This window comes from Chaetodon auriga, chromosome 7, assembly GCF_051107435.1.
Source record: "Chaetodon auriga isolate fChaAug3 chromosome 7, fChaAug3.hap1, whole genome shotgun sequence".
Taxonomy (NCBI): Eukaryota; Metazoa; Chordata; class Actinopteri; order Chaetodontiformes; family Chaetodontidae; genus Chaetodon; species Chaetodon auriga.
In genome coordinates, this window is record NC_135080.1 from 314156 (window position 1) to 332500 (window position 18345).

The 18345-nt window shown below is 48.6% G+C and overlaps 1 protein-coding gene across 10 annotated transcripts in view; it reads right to left on the minus strand.

Moving 5' to 3' along the window:
• Nucleotides 1-587: 587 nt before the first annotated feature.
• Nucleotides 588-18345, minus strand: part of abcc5 (ATP-binding cassette, sub-family C (CFTR/MRP), member 5) — a 23313-nt gene continuing 5555 nt past the window's right edge. For 2 of the 10 annotated variants that reach the window (XM_076734614.1, XM_076734613.1), the window contains exons 3-30: nt 15850-15959; nt 15306-15461; nt 14948-15092; nt 14313-14546; nt 13696-13869; nt 13360-13507; nt 13126-13274; nt 12845-12952; nt 12529-12695; nt 11814-12009; nt 11625-11696; nt 11378-11502; nt 11205-11277; nt 10115-10318; nt 9886-10029; nt 8175-8268; nt 7616-7785; nt 7070-7216; nt 6438-6567; nt 6047-6329; nt 5739-5925; nt 5552-5641; nt 4761-4950; nt 4509-4668; nt 4275-4353; nt 3669-3782; nt 3405-3569; nt 588-1888 (exon numbers count right to left, since the gene is read on the minus strand). In XM_076734614.1, the coding sequence (XP_076590729.1) occupies nt 1787-1888; nt 3405-3569; nt 3669-3782; nt 4275-4353; nt 4509-4668; nt 4761-4950; nt 5552-5641; nt 5739-5925; nt 6047-6329; nt 6438-6567; nt 7070-7216; nt 7616-7785; nt 8175-8268; nt 9886-10029; nt 10115-10318; nt 11205-11277; nt 11378-11502; nt 11625-11696; nt 11814-12009; nt 12529-12695; nt 12845-12952; nt 13126-13274; nt 13360-13507; nt 13696-13869; nt 14313-14546; nt 14948-15092; nt 15306-15461; nt 15850-15959 (4116 nt within the window). In that variant the 3' untranslated portion in view covers nt 588-1786. Of the gene's footprint in view, nt 1889-3404; nt 3570-3668; nt 3783-4274; nt 4354-4508; nt 4669-4760; nt 4951-5551; nt 5642-5738; nt 5926-6046; nt 6330-6437; nt 6568-7069; nt 7217-7615; nt 7786-8174; nt 8269-9885; nt 10030-10114; nt 10319-11204; nt 11278-11377; nt 11503-11624; nt 11697-11813; nt 12010-12528; nt 12696-12844; nt 12953-13125; nt 13275-13359; nt 13508-13695; nt 13870-14312; nt 14547-14947; nt 15093-15305 lie in introns of those variants that run through there. The other 8 variants (XR_013077383.1, XM_076734612.1, XM_076734616.1 and 5 more) reach the window with 8 other exon arrangements.

Sequence of the window (18345 nt, forward strand, 5' to 3'; positions counted from 1 at the left end):
AGATACAAAATGACACAGCCATGTGACAAATCACATGACTAAACTTTAACTTCCTCCATGTGCTGAGCCTCAGTCATTCTGCACCAGAAAATATAGTGTCTTCCTGTGAGGACAAACAGGACGTCAGACCGCCAGACGTCCGTCCATCAGTCCAGACCTGAAATAAAACCTGGAAACAGTTCTTCCTCTGTAGATACAGCGTGTGTGAACTCAACACTGAAGATCAGGTGGAGACTTTTCAGCAGCAGCAACACGAACAAAACAAAAATACAGTAAAAACAATAAGTGGTACATATCACATTTAAAAAAGAGAAGAAGAAGAAGAAGAAGAAGAAGAAGAAGAAGAAGAAGAAGAAGAAGACACATTTACACACCTGCAGGACACACCTGAGGCGTCTTCAGAAAAACGACTGAATAGAAATTTAGAGGCAATTCACTTCAACACTGAAGGAAAACAAATCTTCTCATTTATTGCTTTTATTTTATTTACATCATGTGGCTTCACTGGACGTTTTGTCCTCTTCTCTAGTCTGTCCCTGTCCTGAAAAGTCAGCGCAGGTGTCATGGCTGGCAGTCTGGTGGTCTGGTGGTCTGGCGGTATGGTGGTCTGGTGGTCTGGTGGTCTGGTGGCCTGGCAATCTGATGGTCTGGTGGTCTGGCGGTATGGTGGTCTGGTGGCCTGGTAGTCTGGTGGTCTAGCGGTATGGTGGTTTGGTGGTCTGGCAGTCTGGTGGTCTGGCGGTATGGTGGTCTGGTGGTCTGGTGGTCTGGTGGTCTGGCAATCTGATGGTCTGGCGGTATGGTGCTCTGGTGGTCTGGCAATCTGATGGTCTGGTGGTCTGGCGGTATGGTGGTCTGGTGGCCTGGCAGTCTGGTGGTCTGGTGGTCTGGTGGTCTGGCGGTATGGTGGTCTGGTGGTCTGGTGGTCTGGCAATCTGATGGTCTGGCGGTATGGTGCTCTGGTGGTCTGGCAATCTGATGGTCTGGTGGTCTGGCGGTATGGTGGTCTGGTGGCCTGGCAGTCTGGTGGTCTAGCGGTATGGTGGTTTGGTGGTCTGGCAGTCTGGTGGTCTGGCGGTATGGTGGTCTGGTGGTCTGGTGGTCTGGCAATCTGATGGTCTGGCGGTATGGTGCTCTGGTGGTCTGGCAATCTGATGGTCTGGTGGTCTGGCGGTATGGTGGTCTGGTGGCCTGGCAGTCTGGTGGTCTAGCGGTATGGTGGTTTGGTGGTCTGGTGGTCTCAGTCTGTGCTCACATGTCATCAAAGACAAAAATAGACAGAGTAAAATGTAAAAATCAAACAGAAAGAAGGCAGCGCGCTGACATGAGATGAGATCCACTTCAGTCCTGTTTCAGATTACAAATGTGTGATTGGGACTTTTAGGAGACAATTCAGATGTTTCAGAGCATCTGAATAACCATTTTTTACAAAAACCATCCTGCTTTCACTTCCTGACCTGCTGCAAACATCCAATCACACGGTGCCAGCTCATCAGTCAGGAGGTCACAAAAGCATAAAAAACATGAAACACAAAGAAGTTTTCAACAAACAAGTTTTCAACAAAGCAACAGTATGACAGCGTGATGAGGACATTGATGATGATGATGATGATGATGATGATGAGATTTGTTTTGTCTGAGGCAGAGCAGACCTGCTGTCAGCAGCCTCATCATCATCATCATCATCATCATCATCATCATCATCTGTAACACTGAATCCAGGAACAGTCACAGCGCCTTCAGATCAGCTGACCACAGATCTGCCAGTCTGTCTTCATCCTCCTCTTCATCCTCGGACAGAGATCTTGTTTTCCACAGCGGCCAGCATGGAGTGCAGCCGAGAGTTCTCATTGGCCAACAGCTTGGACGGCTCATCAAACTCTGCCACCTGAACCAATCAAATCAAAGGAAGCTTTAATTTAATTTTAAGGAAATAGATACAAATTTAATATGTAACTAATGAAACAAGAGTCAGAACAAATGATGACTTATTTCTTAAACTTCCTGATAAATTTAGTCTGATCCAGGATTCAGACTTCGGTGCTACGATGGCAGGACATCATCGGGGGTCCGCCTGGTGTTCTGTTTGCTGTTTGCCGAAGACATTAAGCCTGAAGGTAAACGTTTTTCAGCTGTTTACACTCTACATTGCATCTACCCACAGCCATACAACCATCTTTGATCACAGCGAGGAAACTCACCTTAAGGGACTGGAAATCTGCCTCAGCTTTCAAAAGTGGATGCTGGTTTCCACCCAACACAAAGAATAAGTGACGGTGTGGAGAAACAAACCCCAGAAAAATATACTGACCTCTGAACAAACGCTAAAGGTATAAAACTGGTGATGACAGTAAAAGCAGGATGAAACACAAACAACATAAAATACCTCCATCCACTGAGGACCTTTCCTAAAAGAAAAACCAGTGTTAAGACAAAGGCTGGGGCTCCGACAGCCCGGAGCAAAAACTTCCAGTGTCTTCCAGATTTTGTGCATCAAGCAGGAAGTACAATTGTATAATTCTGTTGCTTTAATTGAATAAATTCAACAATACAACCATGATGATTTCTACACCTCGATGTTCTGAGTCACTCATCTGAAACATTATCATTCACATTCACGTTTCAGTCAAACGATGGTTTGTAGTAACGTACAAATACCACAAGATGGCAGCAGCTACATCTCAAGCAGCATATGGGAACCTTGAAAGTCGATGAGTTCTCCATGACACCTTATTACAGATGTTTCACAATAAAAGCCTGTTTAAGAAATTAAGGACATCTGTCCACTGAAACACTGGAGGGCTTTTCATTTGAAACAGACACAGGAAGTGTTAAGCTTGTAATAACTTTAACGGGCCAAACGGGAGCAAATCAAATTCAGATTTCAAACTGAAATATAACCAATTATGCTTACGTAAATAATTAGAAATTAAGGCTTGCTTCTAATACAAGCCTGATCTGGTAACTTCTGCAGCTGAGGTAAATAAAGGCCCTGACCACTGTTTTATACAGTATTATACTGTGTATGAGACGTTCCTCTGATTAACTGAATAAAGATTTATGCAGTGAACTCATAGCACATGCTATAAAAGGACCCTATCAATCCCTTGTCTCAAGCACGTTGAATGGCCTGAGGAGGAGCCTGAAAGCCAATTACAAACAAACGATCTAATGCTCTCCAATAACTGTCCCAGAAGGTGTACATGTTTAAAAAAAAAAGGGTATTAATCAGCTGACTAAAATGTGAGTAAAAAAACTAAAAAAAAAGTCAAAACCAGCTGTCAAAATCAAGTCCGGTTTATAGTGAGAGGAGTTACACTCATTTTCAAAACTGAATGTCTAATCACTCCTGACTTCGACCTAAGTGACTTGCTAAGCTCCTATTGGCTGGTGTGGTACAGTACCTGTCCCTGGTTGAGCACCATGATGCGGTCTGAGGCGAGGACAGTGTGGAGCCGGTGAGCGATGGTCAGGGTGGTGCAGTCCTGAAACGAATTCCTGATGGTCTCCTGGATCAGAGAGTCCGTCTCTGCATCCATTGCTGCCGTCGCCTCGTCAAGGATCAGGACCTGAGAGACCAGAACCGACCGATCAGATGACAGAGCCCAGTGGGAGGAGGGATCAGAGGATTAAAGTCTGTCTCTCAGACCTGTCTGTCTGTCTCTCACCTTGCACCGTCTCAGCAGAGCTCTGGCGACAGACAGCAGCTGTCGCTCTCCAACTGAGAAGTTTTCTCCTTTCTCCACCACCTCCGACTCCAACTTCAGGGGCAGCTGGGACACCTGATGGACAGACAAGATGTCAGTCAGCAGGTTGAAAGGTGTGTGTCTGTTGAGCTGAATGTCTCTAGTTTATTGTATGTCCCTGCTCCACATTGTAATCCTGGGGAAAACCACCATCCTTTGTCATTTTTCTTTTTTGGTGGATATTTTGTCAGAAAACCTGTCCTGCGGCATTACTAAAACACTAAAATCTGCTCCACCAGGAAAGGAGACCATGACTTTTGGACGTGTTTCATTACACAGCTAACCATCAAATCATGAAAAAGTGCCTTTGTTTGTCGTAATGATAGGACGTATCAGAAGAAAATGTAGCTGAGTACTTCTCTCTTGAAGGTTTGTAGCAGTTTTTTCACCCACATACATTATTAGAACTTTCAATGGGACCATTCACAAGTTTTCAAACTTGATTTAAAGTTTGAATGACATCTGTAGGTGACAAAAAATTTGTAAGTATGAAAAAATTTGTAAAGTATGTTGACTATTTGTACTCACACACTCCTTCATGTGACTTCTCTCCAGAGCATCCCAGATCTGCTCCTCACTGTACTGGTTAAAGGGGTCCAGATTGGACCTGGAAACATGAACCTCATCTGATCTCAACTGTCACATTATGTCAAAAGACAGCAGCTCTGAAGTCACGTATGTGCTCTCACAAGAACTTTTCCACATAGTTTCCAGCTTATCAGATTATAGGTGGACTGCCCAGATTTTCTCAGGTGTTCCTACCTGACTGACCCACTGAACAGCACCGGGTCCTGAGGGATGATTGACAGCTTGCTACGGAGGTCGGCCAGTCCAATGTCACTGATGTCGATGCCATCGATCAGGATGGAGCCTCTGCAGCGCTCAACCAGCCTGAACAAAACCACACCCAGAGATGACTTCCCTGCACACAGACACACAGACAGGCAGGGTGACCGCAGGTCAGTCTTCATCAGTAAACCCCATGACCTGTAGAGACCCAGAACCCTGTCCTACCTGATCCAGTCCTGCCTACAATGCCGACCTTCTCTTTGGGCCGGATAGTGCAAGAGATCCTGTTGAGAACCAGAGGCAGGTTCTCCTGGTACCTCATGTCCACCTCCCTGAGCACCAGCTCCCCCTGCTTGGGCCAGTCAGCCGGAGGGGCTCGACCTTTGAGCCGGGCTGGGGCCTCCTGGGACAGGGACTGAGACATAGACAGCATCATGATTAATCCAGGATGGAATAAAGGTGACGAGGTGATCTGCATGTAAAGGCTGAAACATATGAATCTGTGCTGCCCTTAAGACAACACGCAGGTGTACTTATACTGTTCTTTGGTTCCTCCTCATCTGTAAATCCACACTCGGAAATCAGGGAGTCACAACTGACAAGGCTTTGACTCTTGACCAGCATCTGAAGTGTCGACAAACTCAGGCCCAAAGAGTGTCAAGCTAAGACGGAGCTGATTATTCAGGCTTTTATTTCATCTAGACTACTGAATCACCTTGAAAAGGTCCAGAATGGACCAGGGCCGTTAAATGGTCTCAGAAAATCCAGATTATGGATTTCTCTGTCCATTAAATTCATAATCAAGTTCAATATTCTTCTATATTCTTATCAATAATAGTGGTAGAGCTGAGCAAGGTCAGACACCTACCTATATTAAAGGTGTACTGCAGCCCTGCATTAGCAGCAGGTCCCTGAGAACTGATCAGGCCAGGGATCATTGGTTCAGCAGATGACAAAACAACATAAATGCTTCAGGATGTGAGAAACATTTAAAACTAAACAGCTGTTACCAGTACCTGGATGTAGTGATGGATTCTCTCCACAGAGGTGAAGCGAGCTTCAGTCTCAGAGGCTAAACGCACTGTGAACTGGAACAACCCTGTTAACTGAAAGAGGGACAGACAGTTTCCCATCACAACGTTGAGGTATTTTGGCACAAAGCTCACCTCTGCCAACACCTACAGGAAGATGCCTTTAGGTTACCTGGACAGCGTAGGAGATGGCAAGGCCGGCGTAGGCAGGAGAGATCTGCCCATGCATCATGACCATCATCAGGGCGGTGATGCTGATCAGAGCCACACTGATTACATCCAGACGCACCGCCAGCCAGCGCATCGCACAGCTGAACAGGTAGAATGGAGCCTGGTTGTGGTCCAGCAGAACCTGGTACCTGAAAACAACCACACATTCAGAGTCTGCATGGGGGTCAGGTCCTGGATCATATCCTGGCTCTCAGGGTGTTCCAAGATATTTCAGTGTAGTTCCCTGCTTTCAGTGGTTCCCACTCTGACCTGTTGAGAAAGTCACTGCCCCTGTCGTAGGCCTGCAGCGTGGTCAGGCCCTGGATACTGGAGGTGATGTGCGACATGAAGGGTGACATTGTCATGTTGTCCAGGCGCTTCAGCTCCCTGATGAAGACCCTGGAGACACTGTGGAGTACAGCAAAAAGCAACACCAGGGGACCCACCGCAACCAGGAACCATGGGAAAACACAGCTGATGACACCCAGGCAGAAGAAGACCAGGATCACGTTCTGGATGAACATCTCAGCCTGGAAGGGCAGACGAGTGTCAACTGGAAGGAAAAATGTAAGAAGCTATCACTACAGTTTCCAAAAGGCTACATGACCCGGTCAGGGACTGACTAGCATCTCAGAGGCTGTGGTGTAGTTCTGTCCTTTACCTTCATCCATGTCCTTGGAGAAGCGGTTGAGGATTCGCGCTGTGGGCGTCGTGTCAAAGAACTTCATGGGGCAGCGGAGGATCTTGTGGAACAGCAGGTCATGCAGCTTAGAGGAAGCACGTAGAGTTCCCTGCAGGACACAATTAGACCAATATTCAACACTATTCACCACTGAAGGCCCGTAGCTCCTGAGATACATGTGTTGCATGCATGTTGGGCCACTGGACCATGTTTAAACCCTGTAAGAGGGGTCACCCCTGTGTGTTAACTGGTTGTCTCCATGCACTGGGGTGACACTTTGTGCACCAGTGCATCAGGATACATCACTGTCCTATCTCCATGCCAGCTTCAACCTTCAACCCAGCTCTCCAGAGGATCAGCAACGCAGACTCATGCAGACTAGTGTGCATCTGTGTGATCTGTCTGGGGTGTCACTACAGATGATGAGCTCCATATACAGTGAAGGTGTGACGCACTGAAAGGAAGGAGGTTCACTGAAGTAACGAGCAAAGTGAGGAGCAAAATCAGTCAGTCGGAGTAAATTTAACGGCGTCTGGCTGGTCAGACTTATTTGATGATACTTTGCCCTTTTCGTGGTCCTGCAGGTCAGGAGGTGTGAGTGACATCCTGACCTTGACGAAGGCGATGCCTCTGATGAGTTTGAAGAGCAGCATGACTCCCATGGAGGAGGCGTAGACAGCGGCATAGTGTTGCATCATGGGATTGTCCTTAATGCTTGTGCTCACAGTTGAGCTGTTGCCCTGGGTTACTGTGGTGTTCTGGAAAAACGGGAACAGAAGAGACAGAAGAGGAGTCAGGAGGAGAAGAAGGAAGAACACAAGGAGGTGAGCAGTCAGGAGGAGAAACATTATGATGGAGAGGTTATGAAAAGGAGGAGGTGATGATAAAAGCAGGTGAGGATGATGAAGAGGTGATAGGGAGGAGGTGATAAGGACATTGAGGAGGCTATGATGAAGTTTTGATTGAGAGGAATTGATAAGGAGGAGATGATGGTGAGGAGAGGATGAGGAGGTGTTAAGGGGGACATGATGAGGTAATGGTGAAGTGATGATGGGGAGGAGGTAACGATGAGGTGATGATGATGAGGAGGTGATGATGAGGCGGAGGAGCTGATGGTGTGGAGGAGATGAGGAGGTGAGGAGGAGGAGGTGTCTGACCCCGCTGCCCTGGTTGATCCAGTAGCTTAGCCACCACTGGCAGAAGGCGGAGCTTCCCACATTAAGAACGAACACAGCCAGGATCAGCAGGCAGGAGGCGGAGCCACCACACGCCCTCATGTAGAGCTGGAACACGGGCCAGGCCACGCCCCCAGACGGCTGCTCCTCCCCTTTGACGCCACATGACCAAATACAGTGAAACACAGTGGAAATACTAACAATAATAAAACATGTTCACTTCTTCTGTTAATTAAACAGTTAATTAATAGTTTAAGACGACTGAGAAAACGTGTGTGTATGTTTAACATATTGGAAAATGTTTGTTTTTACACATTTGATTAAAAAACATCCATTAAAATAATGGATTTTATTCAAAATAAACAACAACACTAAATCCCCAAATGCAAACATGCGAATGAAAAGCTTTTATTTTTGTCACATGTTCCTCTTCAGGCTCCTAAAATGCTTGACGTTCACTTTGTGTTTTGTCTGTTGTTTCTATAAATGAAATGAGAGGACAGAGGAGACAGAGTCCAGGTGAGGACATGTGTCCTGTTACCATCCTCCTTGATGACCGCAGCGTTCTTCTTCACTGATCCTGGTTTAATGTCTGATGGTGTCTTCTGAGAACTGCCTGTCCTCCTGCTGGGAGCCTGTAACAGACAGACAGTCAGACAGACAGCCAGAGGGACAGACAGAGAGACAGACAGATGGAGAGACAGACAGACAGAGAGACAGACAGATGGAGAGACAGACAGACAGACAGACAGACAGACAGACAGATGGAGAGACAGACAGACAGACAGACAGACAGAGAGACAGACAGATGGAGAGACAGACAGATAGACAGAGAGACAGACAGATGGAGAGACAGACAGATAGACAGAGAGACAGACAGATGGAGAGACAGACAGACAGACAGACAGATGGAGAGACAGACAGACAGACAGACAGACAGACAGACAGACAGAGGGACAGACAGACAGACAGACAGACAGACAGACAGACAGATGGAGAGACAGACAGACAGACAGACAGACAGACAGAGAGACAGACAGATGGAGAGACAGACAGACAGACAGACAGACAGACAGACAGATGGAGAGACAGACAGACAGACGGACAGACGGACAGACAGACGGAGAGACAGACAGACAGACAGACAGACAGACGGACAGACAGATGGAGAGACAGACAGACAGACAGACAGATGGAGAGACAGACAGACAGACAGACAGACAGACAGACGGAGAGACAGACAGACAGACAGACAGACAGACAGATGGCCAGACAGATGGAGAGACAGACAGACAGACAGACAGACAGACAGATGGAGAGACAGACAGACAGACAGATGGAGAGACAGACAGACAGACAGACAGACAGACAGATGGAGAGACAGACAGACAGACAGATGGAGAGACAGACAGACAGACAGACAGACAGACAGACAGACAGATGGAGAGACAGACAGACAGAGAGACAGACAGATGGAGAGACAGACAGACAGACAGAGAGACAGACAGATGGAGAGACAGACAGACAGACAGAGAGACAGACAGATGGAGAGACAGACAGACAGACAGAGAGACAGACAGATGGAGAGACAGACAGACAGACAGACAGACAGACAGATGGAGAGACAGACAGACAGACAGAGAGACAGACAGATGGAGAGACAGACAGACAGACAGACAGACAGACAGACAGACAGAGGGACAGACAGAGAGACAGACAGACAGATGGCCAGACAGATGGAGAGACAGACAGACAGACAGACAGACAGACAGACAGATGGAGAGACAGACAGACAGGCAGACAGACAGATGGAGAGACAGACAGACAGACGGACAGACGGACAGACGGACAGACAGACAGAGAGACAGACAGACAGACAGACAGACAGAGGGACAGACAGATGGAGAGACAGACAGACAGACAGACAGACGGACAGACAGATGGAGAGACAGACAGACAGACAGACAGACAGATGGAGAGACAGACAGACAGACAGACAGACAGACGGACAGACAGATGGAGAGACAGACAGACAGACAGACAGATGGAGAGACAGACAGACAGACAGACAGACAGACAGACAGATGGCCAGACAGATGGAGAGACAGACAGACAGACAGACGGACAGACGGACAGACAGACAGACGGACAGATGGACAGACGGACAGACAGACAGACAGACAGACAGACGGACGGACGGATGAACGGACAGACAGACAGTCACACGGAGAGACAGACAGACAGACAGGTACCTCTATGTAAGGAGTGTCTCCCAGCTGGAAGCGGTTGAACATGGTGGCGTAGTACCTATTGAGTTTCATCAAGTCGCCATGGTTACCCTGCTCCACTATACTCCCCTCCCTCATCACAATGACATCATCACAGTCCACCAGGTACTGCACACACAAACACACACACAGCATATCTTGATGGCAGCCGTTTGCAGTGAAGTGTTCCTGCACCTGTCAGGACGAGGCTTACCTGCAGCTGGTGCGTGACGAAGATGACGGTCTTGTGGCGAAGCTGCTTCCTGATGGCATTGCGGAAGATGTGGTTGGCCACGTGGGCGTCGAGGGCGCCAAGCGGGTCATCCAGGACGTAAACGTCACGGTCGCTGTAGAAGGCACGGGCCAAGCTGATTCTCTGGCGCTGCCCACCGCTCAGGTTGGCCCCACGCTCACCGATCTGAAATATGAACGTCTTCAGAGACCTGTCCTGTTTCCACGTCCACAGATAAAAACTCAAGATGCTGTGTTTGAGGGTAAATCTGGAGTCAGGTGCCCTCTGCTGGTTTGGAAACGTAACCAGCAGTGGGTGAAGGGTATCAGGCTTTGGCTCTTTATGAGGTCTGGGCAACAGGACTTTCAGTCACTACCCAATGCTCATGACCACAGGGAGGGGTTGTAAAGTACATCCACCAATATACTGAGAGCTTCAGGTTCAGCTCTCTAATCACCATGACAGTCTGGTGCAGCATCTGCATTAATAGTGATTCCACACTAACCCACCTCTCACATGCCATCTTCCCCCCAGTTCTCACGAAGACCTCAAAAACTTGAACTCCTTCACTCGGGGCAGTGACCCACTCCAATTGTAGCCATCCATTGTCAGACTCAGTCACAAGGGACAATGCTGGCTTAGCCCAAGATCTGAGACTGCAAATACAGTCTACCAAATGGGTTGTAGTAGCACACCTGAACCTGACACTCCTGCAGTGCCGCCCACAAGACACCCAGGACTGTCATAAGCCCTCTCCAAGTCCACAAAGCAAATGGAGACTGGATGGGCAAACTCCCACAACTCCTCCAGTATCGTTATTTGGACGTAATCTGAGATTCACTCATTGGCCTCTTAGGCACTCTGGCACGAGTCTTCCCAGGGAAGCTGAACAGGGTCATACCCTAAAAGCTGGAGAACAACCTCCAGTCCCCGAATTTAGAAACAAGTATCGCCACCCAGTCAGGCAATGTCTCCCACCTCCATACAGTGACTGGACTGGTGTGTATGCCCATCCCTTGACCTGTCCCTAAAGAGCAGTCTATACTAAAGAACAAACAGGAAGTGATGTCACCTCTGTAAGGTCAGCATTAGGCAACATGGAGAGGTCTGGTCTGAGACAGCAGGCACTCAGCACGGACTGATATCTGCAGAGAAAGAAAGACGACCGCAAGTCAGTCAGACTGTCCTTATGCCCCTGATAGTTCCAGGAGGGCCACACCTGTCCTCCAAGCATCTTTCTCTCACCTGTCCTCCTGATACTCCTGTCCAAACAGGATGTTTTCTCTCAGTGTTGCATTCAGGATCCAGGCCTGCTGAGCCACATAGGCCAGCCTTCCTCTCACAGCCACGCTGCCCTCCAACATCGTCATCTATTAATAAGGCAATCAACAATCAACAGGATCCATTGCAGCAGCAGCAGCAGAAGTCATGCAGGAAATGCAGGACCTGATTTTACAGGATGTTGTGGCATCAGTACTGGACGTAAGGTCACCTGTCCTAAGATGGCAGAGATCAGGGAGGTTTTTCCACTGCCAACGCTTCCACAGACACCGACCAGCTTCCCCTGAACAGACAGACAGACAGGGGGACAGACAGGCAGGCAGACAGAAAGACAGGTATCAGTGCCGTGTCATGTTGTCTCTCAGGTGTTGCAGGTTTTGGGAATGCTTGAAGGACATACCTGTTGGACACTCAGGTTGATGCAGTGCAGGGTGTTCTGAAGTCGCTGGGAGACAGGGGGGACAGCCGGGAGGGGAGGACAGGCTTCCTCCTCCCCCTCTTCCTCCTCTTGACACATGGCTATATCTCCTCCTTCTCCCCTCAGCAGGGAGTCGGTCACCTCCTCCTCCGGTTCCTCCTGGAGGACAGCACTGTGTCTGCACATGAAAGACACCACAGGAAGTGATCTTCCTCTGAATCTTTCTGAACCACGACAAATGGCTGCAGCAGTAACATGAACACAGCACACACACACAGAAGAGCCTATTGATCGCCCACTCTGGTGAAGAAAATCAATCACTGTTGTGATTGTGACAAAGTTAAAATGGGCATGAGTTATCAGGTCAGTGAGGCTTTTCCGTTTGAAGGCTCCTTTAAATGCAGCGTCATCAGACAGAACTTTGAGGACAAAACGAGTGAGCTTCGGTCATTGTCTCTTCAAAATCCAACGCACTCAAAACATTTCCAAACACACCCAAAACAATGTTTTCCCCGGTGTATTTACAGCTCACAGGTAAATCCATCACATCACGTCCCCTGTTTTTTCAGGGATTCATTCGTTGTTGTTTGAGGGAAACTCCCTGCTGTAAGATTTGGACACTTTGACTTAACTGAAGCACCTGAACGCATCATGTAGACTAAACTGGGACACAGACGATGAAAATGAGTGAGTTTACTTGTCCCTGCTGTGTCGGTGTCTGCCAGGTCTTCGGACACATGGGCTGGGCTGACTGCTCTGTCCGCCCCCCTCCCACGCCAAACTGGCCCCGCACATCTCCACAGCAACCTGAGGGTCGCCAGGCAGAGCACGGACGCTGCAGACCTCCGGCAACAATAAGAGCGTCTGAGGGGAGAGACAGAGGACAGAGAGGACAAACCCGATCACACCGAGCTTCGTTTGATTTCTGCTAACTCAGCACCAACACGAACCAACATGGAGGTGGGAATGTGGGAAGGTAGGGAGGTGGGACGGACGGTGGTTGATCATCAGACCTTGAATCTCTCCACGGCCACTGAAGCTTCAGACAGAGACTTGACAGAGAACGGAGTGACCTTCAGGGCAAAGGTCATCGCATTGAACACCGTCACCACGGTGAAGGCCTACAGAGACAGTGAACCGGATCAGCTCATGTCCAGAGAGGCTAACAGAGACGGCCAAAGGTGAAATATGTCGACCTACAGTTAGCTGCAGCTGTGATGCTAACAGCTACGCAGACTGGTAGCGAGGTTAGCTGCTCACTGCAGGTAGCTTCACCTGTGTTTTAGTTTGGTACCTGGGCTGCTGTCAGGTCGTATCCTAGCAACATGTGGGCGGAGAATGTTGCCACGCTGGCGATGACGACAACTACGGGAGCTACACCCACCGTGATGCTCTGGAAGTATCCTGTCAACTCCAAGATCCTCCGCTCCTCGTCACGGATCCCTGAGAGGAGACACGAGTCAAAGACACAGACGGCGTCACCACGCAGGCAGGCCGGGCAGGTGAGCGCATGCAGGTGAGTACGTACTGTGGACGTCCTGGGCGAAGGCTTTGACCCAGGCGTACATCTTGATGAACTTGATGTAGGTGAGGATCTCGTTCATCTTCTGCACTCGTCTGTCGGTGATGGCTACGCCCTTCCTCCGGAAGTACGCCGTCAGTCTGGAACTGAACATCTGATAAAAACTTCTGATCAATAGACCTGATCACGTGGGACGATCAGTCTCTACTGGTAAATGGTTTGATAACAGTGTCTGTGGTTCAGACACAGTATCGTGTGCAGACGGAGAGAACGCTAAACAACAGTTTTTATGACGTCAAAGAGGTTTGTCCTCTGGAGACAGACAGACAGCGACTCACTGACCATGGTGGGATAGAAGAGGATGAACACAGCGGATCCCAGCAGAGACGTCGGTCCCAGTATGAACAGGTTATAGGCAACACCGAGCACGGCCACCAGGGGGCCTCCTGCCAAGAGACTGCCCACCGCTGCTGCCTCAAACATCCTCTGACCGTCACTCGAGCACATGTTGACCAGCTGAGGACAGACAGGGAGAGAGGACAGAAAGAGAGACAGACAGCGAGAGGACAGAGAGAGACAGACAGAGAGGACAGAGAGAGAGAGACAGAGAGGACAGAAAGACAGACAGACAGGGAGAGAGGACAGACAGAGAGACAGACAGAGAGAGAGAGACAGACAGCGAGAGGACAGAGAGAGAGAGACAGAGAGGACAGAAAGACAGACAGACAGGGAGAGAGGACAGAGAGAAAGACACAGAGAGAGAGACACAGAGACAGACAGAGAGACAGAGAGAGACAGACAGGGAGAGAGGACAGACAGAGAGGACAGACAGAGAGGACAGACAGAGATCGAACCTGTTTTAAACCAGAATCATCAGCCAGAGTGAAAAAGAAAAAATGGAAAGAAAGAAAACAAACAAACAAAGTCATAAACAAAGTCGACCAGTAAACAAAGCTGACCTGTCCCACGGACTTGTCTCTGATGCTGCGGAGCTTGAGGATCTTGTGGAAGGCTAGACTCAGGACGGCTCCTCTCAGCCTGGATCCAGTCCTATAGTTCAGGGCCCAGGTCAGAGCCAGAGACCAGGACCGAATGAGCTCAGTGGTCAGGAGACCCAGAACCAGCAGCAGCCCGTAGACCAGGTCCGACTCCTCCTGCTGAGTGTACTCCAGCAGACGCTTCACCACAAAGGCCTGGAAGAGGGGGTCATCACTGGTTAGACTGGTCGCCCTGCTCATACTGGTTATCATGATTACACTGGCTATTATATAATACTGGTCTCACTGGTCTTACTGGTTATATTGGTCTTATTGAGCATACTGGTCTGGCTGGTCACACTGATCTTTGAACTTACTGGTCTCATTGACCCTATTGGTCTAACTGGTCTGACTGCTCACAGTAGTCTCACAGGTCATGCTGGTCTTACCGGTTTTACTGGTCTTGGTATTATGGCTCTTACTGGTCTAACCGGTCTTAGTGATCAAACTAGTCTTACTGGTTAGACTGGTCTACCTGGTAATGCTGCTTACTGGTCATACTGATACAGGGCTGACCGTTCACACTGAACATACTGGTCTAACTGGTCCGGACTCACCGGACCACTGAATCCTGCCAGCTGTGTGACGGCGAGACAGAGGATGGAGAGAAGGAGACGAATCCGACAGAAAGACCAAACCACCCAACACAAGGACGCGTCGCTGCCCTTTGACCTCTGCTCGTCCTCCCAGAGAGACGCCAGCCTGAGGACGGACAGCACCCAACCAGCACCAGACCAGTCCAGTTAGACACGGCAGACCAGCTGCTGGCTCGTCATGATGAAGAGTTTGAACGGCAACTTGGATCAAGGTCCAAAAACACATCAGTTCACAGAGATTTCTACTTTGAATCAGGGATGAACCGAACGTTTGACATCGACTCGTTTCACACCTGAGTCATTGATCGGCTCCTCCTACCTCAGGCTGTTGGCATGGCAACCCTCCTGCTGTGACACAGGCCAGATGTCGTCCAATAGGAGCTGCCCTGTCCTGCGTGCATGTACAGCCAGAGGAGTCAGCCAGTGAAACGTCATGAAGGAGAAAAGACCTGCGCTGTCGACTGGATGGTCACACCTGAGGACACAAACACATCTGAGGATACAAAGACACCTGAGGACACAAACACACCTGAAGACAAAACACACCTGAAGACAAAAACACACCTGAGGACAGAAACACATCTGAGGACACAAACACATCTGAGGACACAAACACACCTGAAGACAGAAACACACCTGAAGACAAAACACACCTGAAGACAAAAACACACCTGAGGACACAAACACACCTGAAGACAAAAACACACCTGAGGACACAAACACACCTGAGGACACAAACACCCCTGAGGACACAAACACACCTGAGGACACAAACACACCTGAAGACGAAACACACCTGAGCTGTCTTCTTAGAATATGTGTGTGTGTGTGTGTGTGTGTGTGTGTGTGTGTGTGTGTGTTACCTGTCCTTCTCTCCACCTGCTTTCTTCTGGTCTGTGTTTTTAGCTCTGGCCTCCTCCAGCTCTTCACCATGACGACCAGCTGATCTGTCCTCACACAAATCCAATGCACCCTGAGACACACACACACACACACACACACACACACAGAGACACACACACAGACACACACACACACACACACACACACACACACACACACACACACACACACACAGACACACACACACACACACACACACACACACACACGTATTGATTCTGGCTGATTTTAGCTCCATTTGCTTCCTTCAACCAGGATCGATCAGAAAGGATTCAGGAATGTAAGGCCTTTGGAAGCAGATCGAATCGATCCAATCGATCCAATCGATCCAATCGATCCATTCGATCCAATAGATCGAATCGATCTAATTGATCGAATCGATCTAATAGATGTAATCGATCCAATCGATCTGTCCCTTGAACCTGTCACACGCTGGGAGACGCTGCAGTATGTCGGGTCAATATGAGCCGATCGTAGTTCAAAGGTGTCACCTGACAGGTGCTTGCACTGGTCAGCGGTCCAACAGACTCCGCCTCCTTTCCTTTGTCCTCATTGATCACTCGGACGAGCTGATTGGACCGGAGCCGTTTCATCGAGCCACACATTGAAATCAGCTGACTGACGGTCAGGTCCTTCATGGAGACTCTGTCTGTCTCCAGTGGATTCTCACTTTGAACGTAACTTTATCGACAAGAGAAACTTCCACAGACAGCTTTAAACTGCTGCTGTGACTGAGGCCTCATTAATATTCATGAGGATGAGCCACAGCAGACACTCAGCCAATCAGCTTCCTTTAGCGACTTAGCTGCTAACAGAGCCCCAAGCATCAGCCCTGTTGTCATGGTTACTTAGAGCATGATACAATTCAAGCTCTGGTGTGTGTGTGTGTGTGTGTGTGTGTGTGAGTGTGTGTGTGTGTGTGTGTGTGTGTGTGTGTGTGTGTCACAGCCTCCTGAGCAGATGAGTTGCTACTGAGCATGTGCAGAGCTCACGTTTGCTGCCTCATGATGCACACACACATTCATTCAAACAGCCTCAGCCAATCAGAGGCCAAGCAGCCATTCGGCCTCAGCCAATCAGACGACTGGATTCCCCACAGCATCAGCAGCAGCAGGGGGCGGGGCTTCATTACGTAAACAAAGAGGTGATGTATGAGAGGAAGAAGCTGCAGCTTCACTGTTTGTGATTTCAATTATTTGAATGATTTTTATGATTTTTTAATGATTTTTTAAAAAAAATGATTTTTAATGATTTTTTTAAAATGATTTTAAGGATTTTTATCTGCTTTTTCATTTTTCTTTCCAAAATAAAACTTTGATTTCTTTTACAGTTTATCTGCTTTTATTGTGAAGTTTGATGGTCACTTTTGTTCACTTTCATTTCCAGTCTGACAGAAAGAGTACACAAATACTCTGAACTAGTCCATGCATTTGTAACTTCCAGGCTGGATTATTGTAGCTGCCCAAATTCGTTGCTGAATATTCTCCAGCTGCTCCAGAACGCTGCAGCACGTGTTCTGACAAAAACGAGGATGAGAGATCACATTTCTCTGATATTAGCCGCTCTGCACTGGCTCCTTCTTACTAACAAAGCCATAAATGGTCAGGCACCATCTTATCTTAAAGAGCTCATAGTACCTTATTACCCCACTCGAACACTGTCTTCCCAGAATGCAGGCTTACTTATGGTTCCTAAAGTCTCCGAAAGCAGAACGGGAGCCAGAATCTTCAGCTGTCAAGCTCCTCTCCTGGCTTAAAACTTTCCTTTTTGATAAATCCTATAGTTAGGGCCGGCTCAGGCTTGCCTTGGACCAGCCCTTAGTTATGCTGCTATAGGATTAGACTGTCGGGGGACCTCCAAAGATACAGCGAGCTCCTCTGTCCTTCTCTCCGTCTCCATCTGCACGTTTTCATGTCCTACCAAGGCCTATTACTAACTTAGCTTCTTCCTCGGAGTCTCTGTGCTTTGTCGTCTCGCAGGTTCCCGTGGATAGTGGCTGAATCTGGACTGTGGATCACAGCTGCGTCTCCTGCCATGGCCCTGCCTGACATCCACTGCTACTGCTACTACTGTTAATACATCCACTGTCACTGTTACTGTGATTCCATTTCTGTCCGTCTCTCTGTCTCTCTCTCTCTCACCCAACCGCTCGAGGCAGATGGCCGCCCACCCTGATCCTGGTTCTGCCTGGTAAAAGGAAGTTTTTCCTCGCCACTGTCGCCAAGCGTTTGCTCATGAGGGAATTGTTGGGTCACTGTAGATGAAGAGCTCGGCCTTTACCACAAACCTGTTTTTGGCCTCTGGACTTTAACGTAACATCTTAGATTTTCAGTGAAATATTGATCATTTGATCAGTTATTGAAATGAAACCTGTGAGACATTTAGAGGACAAAAGTCTCTTAAAAGACTGAAACCCGACGAGAGACACAGCAGACCGGTTCAAAGCCAACGTCGAC